The sequence below is a fragment of the Ischnura elegans genome, chromosome 6 (assembly GCF_921293095.1).
Source record: "Ischnura elegans chromosome 6, ioIscEleg1.1, whole genome shotgun sequence".
NCBI classification, from domain to species: domain Eukaryota; kingdom Metazoa; phylum Arthropoda; class Insecta; order Odonata; family Coenagrionidae; genus Ischnura; species Ischnura elegans.
In genome coordinates, this window is record NC_060251.1 from 47,629,622 (window position 1) to 47,646,500 (window position 16,879).

Sequence of the window (16,879 nt, forward strand, 5' to 3'; positions counted from 1 at the left end):
GCTAATTATCACAAATAAAAAGTTTGGTTAAGCCGTCACTATGGCTTGTTTCTCCATGAAATTCAGATGACTCTGCCATTAGCTACTTGTGTGGCGACTTTATTGAATCCATTTAAATGTGTGGAGGATGACATCATATGTATCTAGCAGTTTACTTGAGAATGCTCTTTTGTAATATCTTTGGGATCAATATTCAAGTGAGGAACAGGGTTTGATTAACCAGATGGTGGAAGGCTTGCATGAGCTGGTGTATGCATTAGGTAAACTGTGCAAGGAGCACAGCATCAAGATAAGTCGCAAGAAGACCAAATTCATGCTGTTTTTTGGAGCTTGAGAACAAATAACGTGAGATATTACATAAAATTAGATGGTCAAAAACTTGAGCAGGTGGATCAGTTATACGATTTTGGCAGCACACCTGAGGGAATTGTATGTAGGCATCATCGTCTCAGTAAGGATATTAGAAGGAGAATCATGTTGGCTAATGAGGTATTTTTTTAATTGGAAAGAGTTGGTGAGAGGATCATACCGCAAGTGTATGAAGAAAAGGCTGGGATAGAGTCAAATATGGAGTGTAGTAGGTACTTAACTGAATGGAAATGTGGGCATTAACGGAATATAAAAAGAAATGACTAGTAGAGTCTGAGATGAGGGCGTGGAAGTGAATATGGAAGGTGATATGGCTTCGGAGAAATTGGAAGGAAGAAATTTTACAGATATAATGGGTGAGAAAAGTGATGCAACTGCCCAATGAGACAAGCAGGTGATTGAGGGGGTGGTTGGAGCAAGCTATTAGGGAAGAGAAAGCACTGAAATCATGAGAAGGAGAAATGAATAAAACTGGGTTCAAGGATTTTTAATACAGAAATATGCCTAACTGAACTAACTGAACAAGGAAATTCAAAGCTGGAAAGGGAGAGAGACAAGGGTGGTTTCCATTGTATTCCATACCAACCTGCCGCAAATATGTACTAGATTCATTTCAACAATAAAGAAATATGGCAGGAAATGGTGGAATGACTTGAGCTCGAAATTCCTGATTTAAATTGTATCCAAACAGTCACAGAAGTCAAAGTCTTCTCTTTAAGGGTCTTAATCAATTTGACAACAAATCCAAAATTTTCTCCATTACATTGGAATTGCGAGAACTGAGACTGCAGAATCAGATGTTATATGAGTTTAGAAAAGGATTTTTCCTTTCTCATTGGTCCTGAAATAATGTACAACTCTTTTTACTGCAGAATTTCATGTCCAGAATTCAGGGTGTCAGGATTTGACCCATCTACTTATTTGCCATTCAATACATAGATTTTCATTTCCATGGCTTCATTGTTTATTCTTGGAAGTTTCAGGAGTCTCAGAAAATCCTAGTATTTCAACACTTCCCTGTTGGTTCATGTATGTATTTCAATTTCAGATGTACCATTTGGTGCACAGACTGCACTTGTCACAATCCCACATATGTGTTCTGCAACACAGTAAATTTATACACTTGAAAGGGTAGAGAAATATTGGCAGGAAGTAGTCGATAGCAGTTGAAAATGAATTTTTTGGTGGTACGAATATCTTCCTAGTATGCTACATTTGTACATCGCCATCTACATATTTTTCCCTACATAATGAAGTCATCGTATTCATTTTTGTCATTAAATTTTTTGCTATATTTTCTTCATTGTTTCTCCATACATTATTTTACACAGTTACATTTACCGTGTTGCCATTTAGGCTGGCAGGTTGTGGTGATGCATATTTATAATCTTATTATTTTAAGTTATCATCAAATATAGCATTATCATTTGATGGCATTTGAAAGGATAATTTATACAAGGTGAAACAATGTAATACATATATAATAACTGCTGGCAGTTATATGCATTTTGGAATGATTTTCTTTTTGCTTGGTGTCATTGGCGTGAGAGAACTAGTCTCCTATTTTGTTTTTTCCTTGAGATAAATTTCATTCCGCCAACATATTCATGATCTTCTGTCAGCCACTTCTGAAATCAAAATCACTCACTTCCATAATTTGGTTGTTTGTGAGTTAAAAGAAGTTTTGTTTGAAAAAGAAGATTCACTACTGATTTTGAAAGGCTAAAAGAGAGATAAACCAACCATTCTGTCATTCATCAATTGCACCAGATATTACCAATAAGGCGGTAAAAGAGAGATTAAAGGATTTGCAAAAGGCAAAACTCCTTTGCACCAAAGATTAGCATGTATATTAATTAAGTCTAGGTATTATGTGTGAAATTTTGTGATGAAAACAGTCTCTTGCTGGTTAGTAAACAGGTTGGGATTCAGAGTTGATGAAATATAGCAATCAATAGGTCATGAATTTAGGATGATACGGTTATGTCAGTAACAGGGAGTTTCCTTTATTATCATATGAAATTTTAAATTTTTGCACAGTTTTGGCTTCGTTTAATTTTGATACTGTGGATGAAGAGAAAGTTAATCTGTAATGATATACTATGTTTATGTGTGAATAATTCCCTTTAGTTTTTTCTTATAATTAAAAGTAAAAATCCGATTGTAACCTCAGGAATTGAGCATTAAATAATAGCATTTCCAATTCTGAACTTGAAAAAATGAATACATAATTCCTTAGTAATTTCTTCATAAAACTTTTGTTTAGCTTTGGCAGAGATTAAATTGATTTAAAACTTCAAAATTTTAGCATTGAATTGACTAACTGAAACTGCAGACTGAAATAATTAGCCTTTTCTTGCATATGTCCTCGGTGTTTTGATCATATATCTTCTCAAAATTTGAATTTTCACTCACGTCATCAAATCCATGATGCAAGAACCAATTGGCATATGCTGGCCCAAACCTTACATTATTAACCTTGCCCGATAATTCCCACTCCTCTCAATGTCCCTCACCCTTCCTATTTCCCATACAAAACCCGATATTTTGTCATGGCAGCAATCTCTATGCTCGGAGATGGCAGAGGAGCTAAGGTTCGCGGTACGGTGTCATGGGTCAAGGCAGCGTCCAGCTCTACGCCGTTCCTGTTCGCGGTGTTCTCCAGGCACTACATACGTACCAGCTGGCCTTGATGTCCCCCACCATCTTAACGGGGTGAGGACTGATTCTGTAGGTGCTGAAAATGATTCTGTCAAGGGGAAGATGTTTAGTGGTTTATTTATTCATACCAATGTGTGCATATGATGTTAGAAGAATTCTTTAGTCGAATACTAGTGTCACAATTGCTCTAATGGCTAAATAATTCTTGGTAAATACTCTACTAGTCACTCCGAAGAGAAGAGTCCATGGGTGATTATTATTACATTTCATATTCATAAAATTATGATTAATCAAATACAAAATATGTATAACCTGAATTTAGTAACAGATAGTTTTTATGCTGTTATTTCTAGCTTAATTATAAAAATGTGTATGAGAAAGATATTTCAAGCCTTATATCATACATTTCCCACCTTGATTATATTTTCTCATCTTAGACAACTATGTATTATAGTCCACAGCGCAGGCTACATTTATCCAACCATATAATCAGTGGATACCATATGATTTTTAGCATCTACTAAAGAATACATAATCATAATTAATATAATACATGCTTTAATTTTAGATTTATGTATTCATACAAAAATTTACACATACCAACTGAGTTGTAAAAAAACATCAATACCTTTCTCTTAGCCATATCATTACAAAAGCATGGTGTACTTCTCACATGGGTGTTAATTTAGTGTCTATTCATAGCTATACAATTAATGACATTTTAATGCAAAATTCTTTTAATTAATGAGAGAGAGATATTCATGGTCTTTCCCAAAGGTTCCAGTGTGTATAGAATTCCTGCATGTGACCACACATCCTTGTGTGGCATGGATCCAATCACAATACCAAGGAGGCTTCGACTTAACTGTATGCATTCACCTACAGGCAGTGTATCAGTGAATATCAAACATTTAAATTTGCCAACGTAGCCACCATTGTATGGTAGGGGGAGAGAATCATACAAAAAAATAATGGGACATTTTTGGAGCAGGAGAGTGGTTAAATTTTGCAAGAAATTGGGTAAGGATAATATGGATGCTCTGAAAATGAAAATTCTTATAAAAAACTAAGGGCAGGATGTAGTATTACAAAACTCTAAATTCAAGTGGTACAAAAGGTTCCAGGAGAATCAGAAGATACCATGACAATCTCGTGGGAGTCTTTCATTGCCCCATTGCATGTTTTAGAATAAATACCGTATGAGAGATTTTCTAAAGGGCCGACTAAACATGAGTGAAGCTTTTTAAGATGTGCATCAAATATGAAGGAGATTATATACTTAGAAAACATTTACAGACATTTTAATTTTCTATAAATGATTTTTTATTTACTGAATTACTCGCAATTTTATGCTTTATAAATGAAATGTATAAATTTGTTAGCTAAATAAGTATTTGGTACATGTTCAATCATGAGTATAGTGAAACCCTTTTATAAAAAACCTCCACATAGCAGAATTCATGTAAAGCTTGTAATGAAATAACAGCTCCTGTCCCGGGCCCTTCCCATGTACACTGCATGGAGAAAATCCTCCCACAATGAACCTGTATAATGATGAAGTCTCCCTGAAACGAAGTCTGAACGAGGGCTCTAGAATTTTAGACTTAGAAATCATTTTACCCTGTGATGACATGCAATTTCACTTCAAAGTACCACATATCCTAAGATTGTCTCAAAATTGAGATCGATTGCCTTGTTTTCACACATTTCACTGATTGGGCATTATATCCTTCTCTGCTGCTTATCAGAAGCGGGAATGCCATTACCTACTAAGAATTCAAATCCACCATATTTAAACTGATCATAAATGTTGAATAAAGCCAGTGGCTCAGTTTACTATCTGGCATTAAGTCATTCTTTATCCCACTTATATCATGATTTTGGGGCCAAGGGTGCATAATCTGAAGATACTGGCATTGTCAGTGAAGATATTTCCCTGCCATAAGACACGATGATGCAAAGGAATGCACAATGCGTGATCACACATTATCATATTAGATTAGAGACTGTTGACCAGGGGTATGCACAGAAATATCAGAACGTATGTATACATTTTGAATATTTTCAAAGGAAGAGAAGGGAAATATGAGGGTATTCAATAATACCAAAGAAAGTAGAGACGTGCGAATAGTATCCGCGAATACTCGAATACCTCAAATACTAGAAAGTATTCGATATTTGAGATCTCGAATAATTATGCTAAAGGTACCATCTCGAATACCTCGAATACTTTGAATTTTGCTTCATACACTGTCGCACGCACATCGTTGGTAGTTGACTTGGAAAAATGTAGATAGTGGATGCAGCACCGTTATAGGCAAGTTGACGAACTACATCAAATTCACAGATTAGAGCGGTGAAAAGAGTTCGACGTGGGGAACCGAAAATGATCATGTGAAAAAATCCGAAAACCCCTGGTTTCCCCCACCAGGAGAACCTCTGTGCCGTGGGATAGTAACTACATAGCACAATTCCCAAAATCCGCTACCCCCTCCATCCATCAGCTCTCGGCCCCTCCTCCAATGCTTTCCTCCTCTCCGAAATCAAACAAAAGGCCCCAGCTTGCACTGGATTAGCATTACGAAGACCATAAATCAAAAGCTTCAAAAGAAAATATCAAGTTACAGGAGAATAATATAATTGTGTTTCACCCTACCCTCTTTCTCCCCCACTGACCTTTTTCTGCCTACCTGCTTCGAAGTTCCCCATTGCTGGAAGTCAACTGCTGCATGAGTCATCTATTAGCCCAAAAGGTTTCTAAAAATAGCTTTCGCCAATTGATATTACACCTTCATTGGATTGAAAGATAAGTAATGTGCACATAATTTAAAAAAGAATAAGACCAAACACGACATATTTCTGACTTTATTTAAGCATTTTACGCGAGGAAATAAATGTCAAAATACAAGGGAGACTTAGCATTCTGGCGAAACTCGATATCCTCGTAGCTGAGCTTCTCAGAAGTTGATGCAGTACTTTTTTCCGAAAACATATATCAAGTTACAATTTACGAGTTACGCTATAAATCTCTGTTGTCACAGTCACAGACGAAGGGATATTTTCTCCGGATATTTGATTTCTCCCTCATAGCAATTCAAATTCATCCTCTTATCTCCTGAGAACTTCCAAAGATGGACTGAAAATAATTGAAGAAGAAGAAAATCTGGTGGAGAAGCGCGTGTGTTTTGCAAAACGCTCAGATTGTCCATTAGCACTTGACAGCAGGAGTGGGGGTAAAGCGAGCTACCTTTTAAAAATAAGAAGTTGGATAAAGCCGAGTATCAGATGGGCGTGCTGCTGAAATGGGGTTTGGTAGATATACTTTGCATAACTCTAGTATTAGAGGTATTCGAAATTCAAGGATTCGAATATTCTAGTTCGAGAAATCTGCTATTCGACCCATCTCTAGTAGAAAGCGTATATATTTGACTTTATTTAAGTGGAATTCCTAATATGCAGAGGAATCTGAGTCGTTGGAAATTCTTATTTCATAATATGTATTATCACTTGGGTTTAAACACCTGTAGAATGTTGGGGTTGCCCAGAGAAGACTGAGTTCAAAGAGTTTTTTCTCTGGATTCCTGGGGTTAATGGAAATGAATTTCTCATTCTCCCCTTATGTGCGGAATTAAAAAAAGGCTGAGATCCCTCAAGTACTCTAGGCATCAGAGGCCATTGACAGAAGCCTTGCAAGGAAAAACTGGAATTTTTTACTTTTGAATTCTTTTTTTTGAGCAAAATTCAGCGTTCTTAAGATTTACAATGCACATTACATTTGGCTCCCCACCACCGTGCAAGCTTTCAGCTCTCCGACTCTTCTGGGAGTGGCTGGGATGGTGTATCCATCAGTGAGTGAGTCTGTCAGTCATGCAAAGGAATGCATAATTTATAGACATGCTTTATTGGCTGGACAATTTTTTTCACCAGCATAAAAACTGTTCTAATTGGAGCCTACTATTGCTACCATATTTGTGGCACACGTTGTCAATCTATCTAAACTCTTTACCCTCATCCTGTGATAACGCAACCCAAAAAGCGTCTATGCATACCGATCCCCTTTATAACAAAGTTACCATTTTTCTAGTCCTGGAGCATCCTTTGTATGGAGGTTTGACTGCAATACACATAATACTCAGTATAAGTTTAGTCAAATCTAACATTTCAGGTAAAGGAGCCAAGATAAGGTGATCCAATTTTCTGAAACCTACTTCTTCCTAGGATAAATACATGAAATACATATCTATTTATCTTACTGTAAATCGAACCAAGGAAATTATTTTTCATTGCAATGAAGTGCACAATTTTTCAATTGAATTATTGACACAAATATCATCATCATCACTGGTCAACAATCCTACGATTGGCCTGACGCAGCTCTCCACTCAGTTCTCCTATCAGCTAATCTTTTCACACCTACGTATTTCTTCTCTTTCACATCTCTCTTTACTTGTTCCATATATTTTGTCCGAGGTCTTCCTTTTCCATTCTTGCCTTCCACTTGTCCTTCGACGATTGTCTTCATCAGGCCATCATGTCTCAAGATGTGGCCTATAAGGTTGTTCCGTCTTCTTGTTAAGGTTTTCATGAGGCTTCTCTTCTCTCCCACTCTTCTTAGGACTTCCTCGTTACTAACTCCGTCGATCCAATTTATTTTCATCATTCTTCTGTAGCACCACATTTCGAAGGCCTCTATCCTTGCTTTCTCCGCTGCGGTCATTGTCCATGCCTCACTTCCGTATAGGAGCATACTCCAAATGTAGGTTCTTATAAATTGTTTCTTTACTTCCATATTTAAGTTTCCCGCTGTGAGCAGGTCTCTCTTTTGGTGGAATGCTCTCTTCGCCTGGGCTATTCTGCTGATAATTTCTTTCTTACTTCTCCCGTCACTAGTTATCTTGCTTCCCAAATAACCGAATTCATCCACCACTATCAGTTTTTGCTTCCCTATTTTAATGTTAGTCTTGACTTCTTCTCTTCTGCTGCATACTAAGATCTTGGTTATCTTCGTGCTTATTTTCAGTTGATATCTACCCATTACCCTACCCATATTAATCAGAATATTTTTCAAATCCCTCTCTGTTTCTGCTATAACGGCTATGTCATCAGCAAATCTTAGCATGCTAATTTTTTCTCCATGGATATTCACTCCCAATGCCTTTTTTTTGATTTCATTAATGGCTTTCTCAATGTAAACGTTGAAAATTATGGGTTACAATGAACAGCCTTGTCGCACTTCTTTCCTAATTCTTGCTTCTTCACTACTGGGCCCTGATTTTAACACCGCTACTTGCTTTTTGTATAAACTGTGTGATTCTTCTGTCATTATAAAGAACCCCAATTTCCTTTAGAATTCCAAGCATTGTGCTCCAATCCACGTTGTCAAATTCTTTCTCTAAGTCCACAAACACAACGAACATTGGCTTGTTATTTTCCATTCTCTTCTCTATGAGCAGTCTAAGGGCCAATATTGCTTCCCTTGTGCCTTTGTTTTTTCTGAATCCAAATTGGTCCTCATTCAAGTACTCTTCTGCTTTTCGTTCTATTCTTCTATAGATGATCCTTGTCAGTATCTTTGATGCATGAGTAGTAAGGCTTATGGTCCTAAAGTCTTCGCAGTTCTCTGCTCTTTTCTTCTTAGGAATAGGGATTATAATGTTCCTCTCGAAGTCCTATGGTATCTCACCTGTGGAATACATTTCACTAATGATTTTGTATAGCTGGTTCAACATCTTCTCTCCTGAATTTTTAATTAGTTCTGCAGGAATGTCATCAATACCAGACGCTTTATTTATCCGGAGGTCTCTTACAGCCGCATCAAATTCCGATCTTAAAATTGGGGCTCCCATGTCATCGTCATCCACTTCCCTCTCGTTTTCGATAGCATTCGTTCTGAGGCGACTTCCTTTGTACAAATCTTCCAGATATTCCTTCCATCTCTTACCTTTTTCTTCGTTTTCAATCAATAGTTCTCCGTTTTTGTCCCTAAGGGTATTACATCTTACGCCCCTTTCCTTAAAGTGGTTCCTCACTATCCTATAAGCGGCCTCTACTTTTCCATGTATAAGATTGTTTTGCACGTCTTCGCAAATGCTTTTCATCCACGTTTCTCTAGCCTTCCGCGCTTTACGACATATTTCATTCCTTATTCTCTTGTAACGATTCTGTCCTTCCTCTGTTTTCGCAACCTTGTATTTTCTTCTTTCTTCAATGGGATCTAATACCTCCTTCGTGATCCATGGTTTTTTCATAACGACTCTTCTTTTACCAAGAACTTCCTCAGCTGCTGCCTGCAGATCACTTCTAATGGTTTTCCAACTCTCCTCCATTGGTTTATTGGCCGTATCCTCCCCTATTTTCTTTTCTACAGCCTCTTTAAAATCCAGTTGATGCTGAACCTCCTTCAATTTTTCAACCTGCCATATGTTTTTCATGGCTTTCTTCAATTTTTCAAATTTTAGGTGGCATTTCATCATAACTAAGTTATGGTCACTATTGATATCTGCTCCTGGATAACTTTTGCAGTCCTTTACCCGGTTCCTGAATCTTTGTTTCACTAGAATGTAGTCGATTTGGAATCTTCTAAGGTCTCTTGGCATCTTCCTCGTGTATCTTCTTCGCAATACCTTATTTTATCTGGGCTTTTGGGAAATAGGTTTTACGCTTCAAATTATTCGTAAACATCCACTTCTTTAACAAAATGATTTCTTTCATTTCTTGATTTAATGTTATTATCACTTCAAATAACATAAATTTGTGCACTGATTGTAAATAATGTAATGCACACGAGAAACAAATGAAGCACCTTGGCTAGTTTTTTCTACAATTCATTCAGATTGGATAGCATTTAAACGAGAAGCGTCAGATTTAGATTCAAAGTTTAATTTGAACGAAAAATATATTTTTTAATTTATCAGAAACCAAGACGAAAATATTGGGCAAAATTTTGAATAGTGTTTCAAAAAAATTAGGAGAAACAGGAAGTATTATGCTGTAACACAAGAAAAAACTTAAAATTTTACCTTTGCCACATTTTGTGGCGTGATGCGTTCTTCGGCTTGTGATTTCATGTAGGTGACATTGCATGTGTCTACAATATCATTGAGTGTGTCTAGTTTAGCATTGTGTGTTGTGCCTTTTATTGTGCATTGGGCTTTAGCTTTACATGACAACAATCAGAAGTAGGTGGACCCCTCATATTTTGTTTCAACTTCTTTGGAAGGACATAGGTATTGATGGGCTAAGTCTAGGGATATGAAAATGAAAATATATTGGATGCTCCAAAAACGTTTAATTAAATCAAATTATCCTAAGAAAATGAGATATCACCTCAGCAAACCAATTTCTGATCATGTCAATCTAAGGAAAATATCCTCCATCAATATTATGAGCCTGTTCTTGTTTCTCATGCCCAAGGTAAAAAGGAGCAATGTCCTTATATTTATCTATTTTCTTATGCAAAATTTTATTACAAAAAAAAGAGGCCACATAATGCAGCTGTTAGCTGCAGCATAATGCAGCAGCATTAATTATATAACCTGTTGATTTTTGTTTAATAGTTGCCATAATTCAGGGCAAGATGATCAGTGCAAAATATTGTAAGTACTCCCTATAAGGCAATCAGCTCTCTTTTATTTTAGAAACATGTTTCCACTGCCCTTTTGCATACACTTACTTTATACCACAATAAGAACTAAGACATAGAATCCATTTACATATTTAAATAGCACTACATACAAATAGAAGATCGATAACCTGGAATTCTAAATAATTTAACACGTTGCGGACCAATCACGGAGATCTCTGAGTTTTGAGCGCTGAATGTTGAGGACTAGTCACAGAGATTTCCCTGTTTTGACGTATGACAGCAAAACTCATTCTGCCTCTTTTAATATTGGCTATTCATGTTCCGATCTGATTCTATTGTATTTGAGAATGTTCTTTCAATGATTTAGTTTTATACTATTCAAGTTATTTTGAACTATTTCTGATTGAACATAGTTCACTTTTTGAGATTAGTAATGTATATAAATTAAAGTTCACTAAGTCATACCATGTGAAAAAAAGCTCGATTATGTATTACTTTTTCCAATACAGAGACTATAAATTCCCTCTGTTCAGAAATCAGGAATAATGATTTTTTAGCTAATAAGGAAGAGTTATAATTAGATGGTTCTTTTCCATTCAGTGTTTTTATACAAATTCCATTTGTCAGTAACTCTCTGATCGCCTAATCTTTAGTGGCATAGAGTGAGTAAGGAATGCCTCTTTTGAATGCATATTTTTTTGGATGGTCTTCACACTTGCTATGATCTTGATTCTCACAAGATATCCTATCTACTTTGTCTAATGTAAATACATAAGTTCCCGAGGGCCAAGGGAGTTGTGGGTCCTTTCAAAATTCCGCCTTGATAGAAAGGACCTGATGGCCACAATACTTATCTTTGTAGGGTATTCACTTCCGTTTCCCCTACTTATAATGTATATTAATCCCATCTAGGATGTTCTTGTGTTCTTTGCTCTCTTTAATAGAGATCTGAAGTCATGTAGTTTACGGAGGAATAAGTTTCTTACATGGAATGTTATGCGCATTTACCTTATGAAAATGCATACATACGTAGTCTACGTAGATTTCAATATTCAGCAATATGTAGTTCCTTTACATATTATTTTTACTCAAAATTACTCCAGTAATAATAAGCCCTTATCTATAATAATGGCGTCAACTAGTGTTGGTGCATCTTGTGCAATGATGGAGAAGGATAAACATATGTATGTAGGTATATATGAAGAATTTTTTGTTGATGTATTATTGGACTCGCCAGGTGATTGTCTCAATGATTTCTATGAAGTGACCAGAAAAAGTTGTATTGAGGTTAATCAGCAGAGCCCAATTTAACGATTCTGTGGTGTAAAAACCATTGAAAACATCTACATATCTGTGTTACTTTAAAATACATTTTAGAAGTATCCAAGGATTGGGCTAAATTTGAGGAGGGAAGAAGTACGTCTTCCGGGGTTGATGACACGGATGGCGAGAGAGAGAGAGGCTGACTCAATGAGCCCCTTGTCAAGATAACCCGGCAAAGCTGGTGGGGGAATGGTGAAACACAGACTAGAGAGGATAGTGGGGTATAGAAAGAAGAAATATCCATCATGGAGGTGTCGATTATGTTTTGCAAAAATTTTTAGGATGGAAACTTGGCATGTACGTGGATTCTGCAAGATTTCCCAGCAATAAGGGCCATGTTTCACTCTGTATTAAACAAAACCCAGGTACTAAATTCTCTGGCGAGTAAAATGCTTCAAAGTTTATTAAAATATGTTAAAAATTAAACATGCTAGACCAGTTTTCATATAGCAATGACATTAACACTTTCCTGCCGGCACCTACAATAGAAAAACGTTTTCGTGCTACAAGTAGCATAAGAATATTTTAAACCTCTCTATACGGAGCTCTTTATTGGGGGTGAGTTGCCTGGGTATTTTTGTCCCTCATATTTGGGGCCCAGCTCAACAGGGTGCCCGTCCCTTACCCCGACCACTGGACTTCACCCTCTAACCCAAGCATAGCACGAATCCATGGTCAACTTATTGCGTTACTAGTGTTTTATTCAACCAAACATTGTAGTTGATTTTAAATTATTTACTCTTCTAAAAGAATTACTAACGTTTTTTAAGAATTGTGGAATTTTAAATGGGTTTCTAGCGTTAATGACAACAAAGTTAGTAAATATAAGGTAATAAGACTATAAGTCCGGAAGTCCGTTATTTTCAATGCTAAAATTCCATTTAAAAATTGCTTGGGCACAGTACAAAACGAAGAATTCATTTCAAAGTAAAAAACTTAGTGATATGCAAAAAAACATATCACTGAAAAAACTATAGAAAACATAACTACTATGCAATGGATTCCTGCGGTGAGGATGGTCATAAAGGAGTGGGAGGGTCAGGCTTTATTGCCTAGGAGTGGCCCTGAAGGACTTGCTAAGCTGGGTCTCAGGCCGGGCCTAAATGCATCAGACAATTGCTACCTCAGCGGTCACTTCCCTTCCCTCACGTCTGCCAGAGGTGACGTTTGGTCGTCTGCATTGAAAAATCCGCGACAGCTGTACCCGACGTCAGGTGTTCTGCATATGAAAATGCCCATTGGCTCCACCCGACGCGAAAGGGTTAAGCTTGCATTGCTTCATATAGCGATGACAAGCTTTATATGCCCGGTCCCACCTGAAGAGATTGGATTTAAATACCTAGTACATAATGGGTTTAGATCAAAACAACAGGTTTTCTGGAATTCTTTAAGGTTTGTAATTCTGTCATAAAATGACCGTATTTCTCTGAATATAGAGCCCCTCTGAATATAGTCCCCCCCCCTAGTTTCGAGGCTTCAGTTTCATGAAAAATTAAAAAAATTCGTCTGAATATAGTCCCCTCTTTACTTTTGCCATTGACATTTTTGGAAAAAAAAGGGAGACTATATTCAGACAAATATGGTATTTGTAACACCAAATACACGACAAGAGGTCGGAACCTGGCCACGACATCAAATTTGAGGAAAAGGATTTTTTAGTTAAGGAGTGCCGATACTTCCCAAGACAAATCAGGGAGGCAATAGAAATTCAAAAAACACCATTGAATTTCAATAGAGAAGATGGATACTTCCTTCACAACGCCTGGAAAAGAGTCATCAAAGAGAGAGCCAATCAGCGAGAAGCGCCCAGTCAGACATCCAATCACAGTGCAGCTCTCATCCAGCCTACAGTATATAAGCGAGGCAGAAACCAACAGCCGACACCTTCGACCTGAAGAAGCTGGCAGGATAGCCAGCGAAACTGTTGTCCACAAACAAGCTGACGCGGAAGAAAACCCTGAAGAAATGCAGAGACCGAGAAATTACAATGTTACAATGAGTTTTTACAGCTTTTCAGGGCCCCTTGCTCATTGCACTTTAAATTTGCTTTACCAAGGGAATTTGACTTAAGGAAACCACACATTGCCATACTTGCTAACTGAGTGGCTATTTTTTTACCAGATTTCAGGGTTCCCACACATGATGCTTCGAGTATGCAGTACCTAAGCAATTTCCCATGTTACCCACTCTATACCATACCCTCATTTTGGTTGACTATTGACTTACTTTTGTAATGGTCTAAAATTTTTAAACATCTCTGAATTATAAATCATTTCATGAGTCCTTTTTGATTCTTTGATATATTTGAATGAGAAATACCTAAATATGTTTTTCACTGCCAGTACATGTTACTTACAGGACACGAGCTGTAATTTTTACACCACCTTCTCTCAAGTCTATTCAACACTTTTCAGGGTCCCCCTTATGATTGTTCATTTCCTATACTTTCGATTTTTTACACTACCACTTGTGAATTTGACCTGGAATTTTCATGTACTCTTGACGATTTTTGGTAAAAATTCAGATTTATGGACATGGTTTGCAATATGGGCCAGGGAAACATTGATAACCTGCTAAGCCTATTTTATTATGTACTGTTTCTTTCCACTTACGTCTGGCTTCATCTAGACAAGTTCTCCCATTTTCGCCATTTACTAATGAGAAACTTTGGGAATAAGCATTGCATAAAAGAATTTTTTTTAACAAGTCTATTTTTATCATTACTTGTCACCTTATTTACCACAGCCATATTCTCACAACTCATTATTGATGAGACCCCAGCACTCTTACAGCCAAATTGCTGTGTAATGGGGTTACCAGCTTCATGGAAAGTGATCCATACACCGCAAGCATCTTTCTACTGTAATGTGCCTGGACCCCAGCACTCCAGATTATTGATCTTCTACTGTGTCAGTAATTAAAATAGGGAAACACCATTCCATGATTTCAATATGCGTACAAATTCTTATTTTTTAGTGGCACTGATAATTGAACCAGTATTGTGAACTGTGTTCAAGGAAAAAATTTAACTATCCACTAAAACCTTGCTTTTGTAATGCATACATACTCACAAAATTAAAAGTACATAGGTATGTATATTATAACTATGAAGGTACTTTCTACATATCAAAGGGATCCTTCCATTGTTCTATTTGGGTTGAACTCTATAACACCATTTTTTAGGGGTCTCTTAACCTGCTTCCACACATGTTGACTTTCTGATGCACACTATGGGCAGTAGACCCTGAGTTGAGACAAACATGGACTCAAACATGGATCTGTACCATTGGGTACACTGAGCTGCAATGTGGTCCTCGTTATAGCCATTTCCATCTGTTACAACTCTGTATCGTTTGCCGCATGAAATTTATGGAGAACCTAAGGCTTGATGGCCATTTTTCAGAGTGCAGTCTGTCCCATGGAACACTTTGACTTTGGACAGTGGTGCACTGTGGACTGAACTCCGGTTTATATTGATGTAATGTTAATCTTAGGCATAGGTACAGCTTGGTTTAGGAACAATCAAGTGCCCAATCTTCTACAGTGCGGTAGATGCTGACATTTGGCGTACATATGGGTCTCAGATCTTGTATTTTTATAACATGGATTGACCAATGCCCCATACATTATCAGAATTATATGTTGCCTGTTCTTGTGTGTAAAGAATTATTTTAATGTGTGTGGAGATAGGCATATCAATATCATGAATCACTCACAGCAATTCATCACATCTACGGCAACGTTACCTGCTGTCTTTACCAGGGTCATTAGACATTCTAGCAAAAATTTCAAGAAACTAATTAATTATTTATACCTTTAATGAGTATTTTTCCTCTTTACCATTTTTATTATTTCCCACGTATGTATATGCATGAGATTCATTAATTATTTCACTTATAATTGGAAACTAAACCATTTACTTAATACATATGTAATTTCCCCCAAACATAAGATCTCATTCAACAGCATAATCAACCTTGAAACTCCATTTATCATATTTACAGTCACACTAATTTCTCATGTCCTATCCTGCATTCACTAGGAAGAGTTCTGCTTTATCAAAGCACATGAGTGAATGACACTGGCTTGAGCCTCAGAATGTACAGAGAACTAGATTAGTTTTGTACAAAAATATTTAGCGACCCTTTTGCATTGCTTCAGTAGTACCCATATCCTAGTTTGCAAAAGCCTAGGTACCTTCTAGAGTTTCCCAAAATAGTTCATTTAGAGAGTAATAATTGATGATGATGTTTCAGGTGACCTAATGGTGAAACAATTTATGGAGAAGGCCTTTTTCTCCTGGATTATAAATTTCATTCACGGGTGCATATTTAGATAGTTCAGTTTAAGGACTTCAGGTGATCCATAATTTTACCTCACTTTTAATATGAACCTAGCTGTCCAAATATTAATTTTGCAGTTGTTAAAAATGTGTATGATAAATAAGGTTGTTCCTATAAAAAAATCAAGTCATGACAAACTTCATAGGAAATACTGCAGTCTTTCTCCGTATCACTTATTTCAAATTGAGTGAGTGCAAACAAGTTTGATGGATTTTTGTGTCCTTTGCTAAGTTGTAATTGTTATTGATAAAACTCGACATACTCATTTTTCTACAGTTGCTATTTAATATTATATATGTTAAGCCTTTTGGTGTATTTGGAGAAAAATCCCATGGAGAAAATGGAGCATTTTAATATTATGGGGATGGTGAACAAAAGGTAAACCAATATCTAGATAATCATGAATTTCTTCGACAGATGATTCCAAAGCTTGACTCTTAAAAAATTGAATTTTCTCAGCTTTATATGGATGAGATGGAAGAGAAAGACATTTCATTCTACAATTTGAAATGCATACTAATATGCCTGGAAATAGGAGTTTATCTTGGTATAGTGACATGACCCGTTTCAACTGAAAGGATGGTTTGATTAGGTGAGG

The 16,879-nt window shown here is 36.7% G+C and overlaps 1 protein-coding gene across 3 annotated transcripts in view; it reads left to right on the top strand.

Annotated features, from left to right (window-relative positions):
* Nucleotides 1–16,879, top strand: part of LOC124160610 (glutamate receptor ionotropic, kainate 2) — a 1,073,818-nt gene that overhangs the window by 1,051,439 nt on the left and 5,500 nt on the right. For 2 of the 3 annotated variants that reach the window (XM_046536503.1, XM_046536502.1), the window contains exon 16: nt 2,929–3,084. The exons of the other annotated variant lie outside the window; for it this stretch is intronic. In XM_046536503.1, coding sequence (XP_046392459.1) covers nt 2,929–3,084 — 156 coding nt within the window. The remainder of the gene's footprint in view (nt 1–2,928; nt 3,085–16,879) is intronic. 3 annotated transcript variants of the gene reach the window in all.